Source organism: Blastomyces gilchristii (genome assembly GCF_000003855.2).
Source record: "Blastomyces gilchristii SLH14081 genomic scaffold supercont1.1, whole genome shotgun sequence".
Classification (NCBI taxonomy): domain Eukaryota; kingdom Fungi; phylum Ascomycota; class Eurotiomycetes; order Onygenales; family Ajellomycetaceae; genus Blastomyces; species Blastomyces gilchristii.
Window position 1 is genome coordinate 6,243,921 of NW_003101682.1, and position 9,879 is coordinate 6,253,799.

Genomic DNA, 9,879 nt, shown 5'->3' on the forward strand with positions numbered 1-9,879 from the left:
TCAAGTGATCATATATGAGATCTTTAAATGAATCATGACTTGAAAAAAGGAGAAGTGATCTCATTTGATTTCATTTAGTTTCATTCTTAGTATAAGTTACTATTTTTAGACATTTTAAGGTTTTTTTAGACTATTTTTAATTTTTTAAAAAGTAATGCTTTTCAATAATACTCAAATGAGATTTAAAGTTATTTAAAGCAATAAAAATAAGTTAAATTGAGAAGTGAAAATCATAATCTCATTTGAAAAATGTGATAAGAGTAGACAGTAAGTCTCACTGAGACAGTATAGAACTACTATCTAATGTTAAAACTGTGTAATGAGATCAGTTAAATTGATAATGAGACTATCAAAAAATCTGGTTCTGATCTCAGACACAGTCACACGGTCAGTCTAAAGATGTTAATTTACATGTTATTTTACAGCTTTTCATTGTGTAGAGAGCTTTATAACCTCTTGAAGAATAATATTATTTTATTATTTATGTAATCTATCTACGTGAGTTACACTAAATGAATAGGTTGAGATAGCACGTGACTAGAGTAGATGTAGTAATTATTAACTGTTTTCTGTATACACTTCTGTTGATGATTACTACATCTACTCTAGTCACGTGCCATCTCAATCTATTCATTTAGTGTAACTCGCGTAGTTAGATTATAATACAATATAATAACATTATTCTTCAAGAGATTATGAAGCTCTTTGCAAGTAATAAATAACTGTAATAACATGTCAACTTCATCTTTATATATCATTATATGTGTCTAGATGTTTTTTTTATAATTGATAAACTCATGATTAATCTAAGATTCAGAGAGATACCTGACTTAATAAAAGAATACATGTCGTCAAGATAAAGAAATGAGAAAACATCAGAGCAGTAAACACAAGATCACAGATTACTTGTTAATATTAATAATAAATTAAAAGACAGGTTCTGAGGTATTTAAGCTGAATGACATGGTTTATGAAAGAACAGTCTGAACAAGTGCAAACAATTGAATACAAAGACTCAGGTTAAAGATATCAGGTGAGAATATCAGACAATGCAGAGAGCTCAAAGTGAATTGAAATAATAATAGCTCGTGTGAGTAAAGAAGACCTCATATAAAGACTAGAAAATTACAAGACTTTCAGTATGAAGTCTAAGTGAATTAAGAACCAGACCGAGATGAGAATGAAGAGCTCAGTATAAATTTAATGAACTATCTTCAATGAAAGAGTAGAACATCTGCATTGATGAAGATTCTTAATGAATTCAGAGATTAAGTAAGATCTATAAAGAAGTCTGTTATACTCACTAACTCTACAAATTACTCTATATAGAAGAAAGAGATTTCACTTACAGTAAGACAATCTGAAATGAATGATATTCTTAATGATAAGTAGGTTAATTCTGACAAGAATATCAGTATGAATATGCAATATTTTTAATTAGAACAGAATATCTGACTATATAATTATATATAATCTATGATCACTCTGCAGGTCAAATCTCACTTCATTATACTTAAGAAGTCTCAACTATCTGCTTATTCTCTATAATCTATTATAGAGAATAATTTCACTGAGAGGTCTACTGTTCACAGAACTCATCTGTTTCAAGAATTAATTGAGATAATATTAAAATCAAAGAGTTCTGATTGTGTATTTATTAAACATTTAATTGCAATCAGAACTGATTATATTCAATTGAGATATAATATTAAAGATTTCATGTTTTTTCAACAGACTTCTTACAGAGATTAGTAAAGATTGATCATCTTTTATAAAGAATTAAATGAATGTAATAGAGAAGAATGAGAATACTAGAATACTTAAAGATGATTTCATGAAATTATATTGAGATATTCTTCTATAATTATCAGCTACTGATGAATCTCTCATCTCTGATAAAAAGATCTCTGCAAATAATGCTCAAGATTTCAACAGAAAGAATAAAAAGAATAAGAAGAAGAAGAAGATCTCTAAGAATAAGAATAAAGATTTCATCAAGCTGAATAGAAAGAGTAATAATACTATCAAAATATGTTATTATTGTCAGAAGATTGATTACATTCAAACAGATTACTGATTGAAATTTCCTGAAAAACACTCTACTAGCTGTGATAAGAATAAGAATAAGAATGAAACAGGCTCAGCATTAGTTTATAATATTATTGAGTAAGTATTTCATACAACAGAAACAGTCTATTCTACTGATTAAACTGATAAAGATATCTGGGTTCTGAACTCTCAATTCAGTGCTCATGCTACATCTTGTAAGAATCTCATATTAATAGTGTCATAGAAGATTAATGTTATATTGAAGATAACTAACAGATTAACAGCTTCTATAACAGCTATAGAGAAGATGAATATATCAGTTAAAGAAGTGAATCTGCTGCTGCAGAACATTCACTACATTCTCAAGCTAAAGATTAATCTTATGAGTTTTGAAAAGCTTATATATCAGAGCTATATATATAAGTAACTAATCTATGAGAACACTCATTCAATCTTGCTAATCTCTTCTGACAAGATATTAAGTTTTACTGTTAAATTGAGTAATAAGAATATCTACATTCTGGAAAAACAATCAATGACTAGAGACTTGATTCAATTCATAATACTAAATAATGAATTTGAATCTATAAAAATTCTATAGTCTGCAGAGAAAAAAGATTCTCTGCTAGCATTACTTAATAAGAATATCAAGATTGTTGAATACATAATATTACAATAACATTAAAAGCTTGATCATCTCAATTTCATAAATATTGCTAAATTAGCAGCAGATTCATGACTGAGAATGAGAATTAAGAGTAACAGAGCTTTGCTGTTCTATAAGACCTGTGTACAGATAAAAATAACACATTCAACATTTATATCAATAATAAGAAATGTGAAATCTGTGATAAGATTCTTCATGAATCTTGTAGATAATAACTGTACACTATATGATGAAATCAATCTCTCTACTTATAAGAGAGTTAATTATTGAATAAGTATTATAAATAATACTACACACTACAGATGAATTATTCTTATAATATTAAAGAGTGAGATCACTGCATATTTACTAATCTTTATTAATGAAATTAAGATTACTACTCAATATTAAATTAGAACTTTACACTGAGATGATGAAGATAAATTTAAAAGTAATGAATTAAAAATCTACTACTAATAGAAAGAAATCACATATAAGATTACTATATCTGATACATCACAGTTCAATGACTCTGCAGAACATGTCAATCATATTATAGATGAAAAAACAAGAAGCTTACTATTTAACAGCAGACTTATAAGAGAACTTTGAGATGAAGCTATTTAAGTTATAGCTATAATGATCAATATATTCTTAATATCAATGAAGATTTACAGATGTCAGAAGAGAATCTTATTATTCTCTTTTAAAGCTTAAACAGATGTTCAATCTTCTGCTCATTGAATATGTAGATGAGAATGTAAGATGTATAAGAAGAATTTAAAGATTATTAATAAGCTTACAGATAGAACTGACAGTAAGTAATAATAATTAGTTGAATATTAAGAACTGTATTAATATTGTATCTGAAATCCTGCAATCTGAAAGCTTGAGATTGTAAGAGATATTATTTTTAATGAAGAATTGACTATAGAAGAAGCATCAGTGAATATTATTAAAGAAGCAGTTAAACTGTCAGAGAAATTGAATATTCTTGATATTATAAAGAGATGATAACACTGTCTTCTAAGAAGACTTATAAAGAATAAACCTGATATTTTAAAGATACTTACTGATGATAATATAAACAGCACACTGAAACTAATATATCTACTAAATAATGAGACAGAACTTGTCAATAATGATATGAATAACTCTGTGAATAATGAAGATTCTATACTCAGTGTTCTTAATGACTGTTCAATCACACTGATACAGATCAAAAGAAGTTATGACTGAGAACATTGATATCAGACAATGAAGAAGAAAGTGAAAACTTTTGAATAGAAGAAGATATATATTATCATTGAAAAGGCTCTGAAAATGAACATTCTTACAGATAAATGAGTATATAATTGAAAATTGAATAATAAGAATGAAATCATTCATCTTAGAGCTTATTAAGTGATTAGAGAATTTCTATAATAATAAGATATTCATTATAATAAGTTATATATAGCAGTGATGTCTGAATCTACATTATAAAGCTTATTCATTATATTAACAGTAAGAGGTTAAAAAGTCAGATTGATTGACTATATATCTATATTTTTAAATAAGGTATTGTCTCAGAATGAGATGATATTTATATAACTATTCACAGAGATTAAGCACAGTTGTGATGAATTAGTAAACCTTGTATATCAGAGCTTATACAGAATGAAATAGATAATAAGAACATGATATTTTCTTATAATAGAACACTTAATAAATCTAGAATTTAAGATCTTATTTTATAATAACAGATTTCTTTATCATTTAATTTACAAGTTATTCTTGATACTATATATCAATGACTGTCAAATCACAGAATCTGAAGAGAGTGAAATTAAGTGAATTTTAATGAAAATCAGAAAAAGATTTAAGATAAAAGAAGTCAAACAGAATAAATCTTATCTAAGAATGAAGATTAAATACTGAGATGAAAATCTAGCAGTTACACAGAGCTGTTATATTGAAGAAATATTGAAAGATTTTAAAATGAATAAGATTAATTCTGTGAGAATTTCAATAGTGATAGATATATAACTGAAATTTTCATCTGATGAGAATGATGAATTAAATGATAACTTTATAATGATAAGATATTATCAAGAATTGAGATTATTACAGTATTTAGTCTTAAGTAGTTAGTCAGATCTGATGTTTACAGTCAACTATTTATTATATTTTAACTTATATTTATATAAAGTATGTTAAGCAGTATTGAAGCATGTTCTACATTATATTAAGAAGACAAAGAATTATGACATATTATACAGAAAGAAGATTAATAATGAAGATCTGAGTTCTGTAATATACTGTGATTCAGACTGAGTAAGAGTGAATTCTCAATACAAATCAACTATCAGCTATATTATATTGATTAATGAGTCACTGATCTCATAGCAGTTACAGAGACAGACATCTATTACTAAATCAATCACAGAAGCTGAATATATTACAGCTAGTAAAACAGCTTATGAGATAATCTGATTGAATAATATATTATATAATACTGAGTTGATAAATGATAAGAAAGTGAAAATATACTCACATCTATAAGTTGATAATAAGAGAGCAATTGATCTAGTAAAGAGAGAATTCTTAATACAAAGATCACATCACATTGAGATTAGATATCATATTCTTCACAATTTAATTAAAAAAGGAGAAATCATGATGAAACATGTGAATTCTATAGTGAATATAGCTGACAGGCTCACCAAGTCACTGATGAAGCCTGCATTTGAAGAATTTGTCAAGAGAGTTGACATTCAGAAAATTGAGAAGAAGGAATGATTGAATGATAATGATGATACAGCAGATCAATGAATTTTGTATGTATTTCTTGATTTTTACAGTTATTGCTGTACAGACACCTTTCCTAATGAGGAAATCAGGGTCCAATTCATGTAATTAATTATTATTGCATTTTTGAAAGATTTGAGGATGAGGGAGGCCCCAGGTGGCGGCTTATTATAGGCCACAGCGTAGCAAGGGGGGGTGTTGGTGATTACTACACCTACCCTAGTCACGTGCCACCCCAACCTATCCATTTAGGCGTAGTTAGATTACAACACAACACAATAACGTTATCCTCCAAGAACTTCAACTATCCTACACAGATTCCGCCTGATGACTCAACAAAGAAATGCTGAGGTAATACGGCTCTTCTCCTCATCTGTGTCGGCGGTGTTAGCTCTCCAACGCACTGTCCGCGATCCTTATTCATTTCTTGCAGCAACATGGCACCTGTATTTTCCCAGCATCGCCATCAGTCATCGCTTGAGGGCATCATCAACTTTTCCGGCCCTCAACCCTTCGCAGCGGATCAGCGCGCCCGGGCTCAGCGCAGATTCTACAGTATTATAAACCATTTTGATATAACAGATAACAGTAGAAGGGTTGGATACAGGCGCCCTCTACTCGTGCGCTATACCTATGAATATTCGCGTTCTGAGTTATCGCAAGATATCTTTCTACGTGCCTTCTTCGAATTTATGAAGGTAGATGTCGCTGGCGAGGAAGATATTGACTTTGATGATGAGGGACTGGAGAATCAGTTGGGCAAGAACTTGATCACCTTCGCAGACTTCCTGCTAGATAATTTCTTTCTGCCACGTCTGGTCCCTATCCGCCGCCCTGTTCATCCCTCCGATTCTGCTAACCTTTTTACAGTCAAAGCTTCCGGCCAGCACACTCCACAGCCCTCTCCTGCACACCTTTCCGCAATCCAAAGAGCACAAGGAGGAATGCATGAATTTACTGGGACGCCAGACCGAATATCAGTCCTTCAGGGTTCTTGCCTCATCCGTGACCGCCATCGTTGCGTGATCTCTCGCAAGTTCGATCAGCGAGAAGCAATAGTTCGTCTGACACAACATGGCCATGCTGCTCAAGATGACGAAGGGAATCCGCTCCAGGGACAGTTATCTATGATTTTAGAAGTGGCCCATATACTTCCACATTCACTGACACAGGCAAATGCAGATTCTCAATTGGTGAGCCTCCTTGTCAAAGATAATCTTTCCTTTGACTAAATGACATGATTAGGATGATTCCAAAAAAGCCTCACTCATGATCCTTAACATGTTTGACTGTGATGTTTCACACTTAATTGATGGTGTCAATATTGACCGGCCGTTTAATGCTATGAGTCTTACCCGTGATCTCCATACCCATTTCGGCAACTTTACTGTTTTCTTTGAACCTGTTCCTGACCAGGAGCACACCTACCGAATTGATACGTTCCTTCCTCCAGGAATCTTACCAGATATCCCTGTTACTCGCATACTCTATCTTGTAAACGACCGATCAATAGAACCCCCTTCACCCCGGCTCCTTGCCCTACACCACGCCATTGCTCGTATTCTTCACCTTTCTGGGGCGGGAGAATATATCGATAATATTCTCCGGGATATGGAGGAGACGGGTATACAGGAGGATGGGTCCACAGAACTCGGCCGTATGGTGAATTTGACATTGGGTGGTTGGCTAGATGGCGTGGTTGATTCCTATGCCTAGCCCTTGTGCTATCCCTAAGGAACAGGATTATCCAAAGTCACATCAGATCAAAGGGAGATTGAGTGTTTCGCGTGTCGTTTGATGCGATATTGAGTGATTAGCTCTGCCCGAACGGCGCGTTCTTCCGCCTTTCGCTTCTCCCCCTCTGCCTTTTGGCGCGCGCGTTGCTCTTCCTGTAGTAAGCGTCGAAGGTCTTCGATACTTTTCGATCGCTCCATGTTAGTCTGTCGATTCGACTGATTCCTCGACATCGAAAGGGCGCACCTCCTGCACCTTCTGCTTCCCCTGCTCTACCTTTCGGCGCGCCCGTTTTAGGTAAGCGTTGAAAGTCTTTGATATTTGTTCTTTTGTCATCGGTTCAACTGATTCCTCGACATCAAAAAGAGATTAAGGTAGCATCTCGTCCCAGAGAAGGAAGATGAAGGCGGAAAAGCAGCGCATTTTTGTATCCAAATCATGGGACAAGGTGAGATGGCTTGGCACGGGGCGACAAGATGCAGGGAGGCGTCCAGGGCTCATGCAGCTTGTCGCCCCATAAGAAGCAATTATGGTACCAAGTCTAGCATGTCGGTTAACCTTTATGGAAGGGAATATAAAGGCGCGCTTGCTCCCACCGAAGATGCAAACACCTGCGTGACCCCTTTACACCAGCCGCTATTACAGATTGTTTCAAGCCCCCATACACAATCGTTCTTTTACCGATGCACACATTCCCTGACATCTTTGACAGATGGCTTCGTCTGCCAACAGATGGGTGGTGCTACCTCCGGGAGACCGACACAGCCCGCCGTACAGCTCGCGGTACAGCACCTCCATTCCACCTTATATGCCATCTGAAGGCAATCCTCAACAGGCGACGAACAGCATGGCCTACTGTGGGGTCTTCAGTGTACAAGGCTGTAGATATCCTCCTAATGCAATGCAATCTACTCCGGGAGTTTCCGATGGTTTCCTAGTGCCCCCGCATGCAATGCGACCGTTTGCCCATTCGCATGGGCAGTCTATCCCAGACGCTCCCAGCGCCTCCGCCACCATCAATGGTATTGACGGTGCCTACTCTTCTAGCACCTCCACTGAGAAGAAAGCTTCACGCGCAAAGCCGGTGGGATTTGGCTTCACTTGACACCTCAGCCCGACGATTTAGCTGATTATTTATAGGCATGTGATTATTGTCGGACTAGAAAAGTAAGATGTGATGGGACGCGGCCTTGTGCTTTCTGCACAGAGAAGAAGGTTGATTGTGTTTACACACGTTCACCTCCTCCCAGCCTGTGAGCCAATCGTAACTATCGCTCTTTCTAGAGGCAATAGCTAATTGTTGGTGTTGGGGAATTCCAGAGGAGTCCAGGAAGCACTTAACGAAATTCGCCAGCAGATTGATGGTTGCCAGGAGACGCTCCGGGACCTAAACAAACGCCTAGAGGCTCAGGATACAAAAATTGATGCCTTGTCCAACCAAGGGTCTAGAGTTCTGGCTTGTCTGGAGGCTCTGGTCCATGCGGTGCGCCCCCTCATTAATCACAGATAATGAATCACCGGTGTAGCCTCGAGACTAATATAAAAGCTAGAACGAAAAACATTGAATGGTTGGCAGCTTGGATTGAGATGCGAGCTGTAATACCAGTATAATTACTTTGCTTTTACACGGGACATTGTTAGTAGGAATGTTACAGCTGCGCCAGGTAGTCATGTGATGTGAAGTAGACTGGCTGGCGGGACCATGAATTTCATGTTTGATTCCATTTGGTCTGATCTCATACATGTCTTGGCGTGAATCCCGCTGGGACTAGACTGGCTGCTGGGACCATGAATTTCACATTTGATTTCATTTGATCTGGTCTCATACATTTCTTGGTGTGAATCCTGCTGAGACTAATTATTAAAAAAACATGCAAAGTGACTATTCATCAGATTTTAAAATGAGATTATGACTTAGAAAAATAAGAAAGTAATCTTATTTAATCTCATTTAATTTCATTCTTAGTATAAAGTTACTATTTTTAAACATTTTAAGATTTTTTTTAGACTATTTTTAATTTTTTAAAAAGTAACACTTTTTAATAACACTTAAATAAGATTTAAAGTTATTTAATTATTATTATTATTATTATTCTTTAATTATAAATATATATAGTTAAAGACTATAATATCTATCTGAGAACTTTTAGTTCTCAGAGTTTTTTCTATATCTATAAAGTCAATCTGTGATTTGAAAGAATATATAACTGTTAGATAATAATACAGCTGCTTCTGAACTTACTTATAAATATAAAGAGATTATAGCAGTCATTAATTAATTTAGTATACTATATATAAGAAGTCAGTATATATCTGTAATTATATACTAACTTAAGCAATCTTTGAATCACATCTAATAGCATGTCTAAAAACTAGTGAGAAGTACAGACTTCTTCAGAGTATGATAATTTTACTTATAAAGTAATTTATAGTTATTATATCAGTGTAGTTCTAAAACATCTTAAAAGATAGTATATAAAGAGTGATAAGTGAAAGAGTATTTAATTAATACTGCTTTACTTATTGAAGAAAAACTTCACACTCAGATAAATATCATGTATGTAAATAAATAAGATATGAGAAAGAGAAAAGAAGTAATAAATTAAATTTAAAGAATACTACTCTCTACTTAGAAGAATAAAAAAGAGATAGTTATCACT

General features: G+C 33.9%; 2 protein-coding genes across 3 annotated transcripts; both read left to right on the plus strand.

Moving 5' to 3' along the window:
* Nucleotides 1–5,801: 5,801 nt before the first annotated feature.
* On the plus strand, nt 5,802–7,205 carry BDBG_16166 (the record flags this gene model as incomplete). 2 transcript variants are annotated; one of them, XM_031724170.1, is made up of 3 exons in its annotated part: nt 5,802–6,298; nt 6,356–6,678; nt 6,731–7,205. In XM_031724170.1, 3 exons carry the CDS (start codon nt 5,923–5,925, stop codon nt 7,199–7,201), a joined length of 1,170 nt encoding a protein of 389 aa, XP_031575949.1. In that variant the 3' UTR covers nt 7,202–7,205. The 2 variants fall into 2 exon arrangements, with proteins under 2 accessions (XP_031575949.1, XP_031575948.1); XM_031724169.1 differs by having other exon boundaries at nt 5,923–6,678.
* A 726-nt stretch (nt 7,206–7,931) lies between these two features.
* BDBG_00661 (uncharacterized protein) lies at nt 7,932–8,563 on the plus strand (the record flags this gene model as incomplete). The annotated part of the gene is made up of 2 exons (XM_031719988.1): nt 7,932–8,386; nt 8,540–8,563. The coding sequence occupies one exon, from the start codon at nt 7,932–7,934 to the stop codon at nt 8,322–8,324; it is 393 nt and encodes a 130-aa protein (XP_031575950.1). The 3' UTR covers nt 8,325–8,386; nt 8,540–8,563.
* Between the last annotated feature and the right edge of the window lie 1,316 nt (nt 8,564–9,879).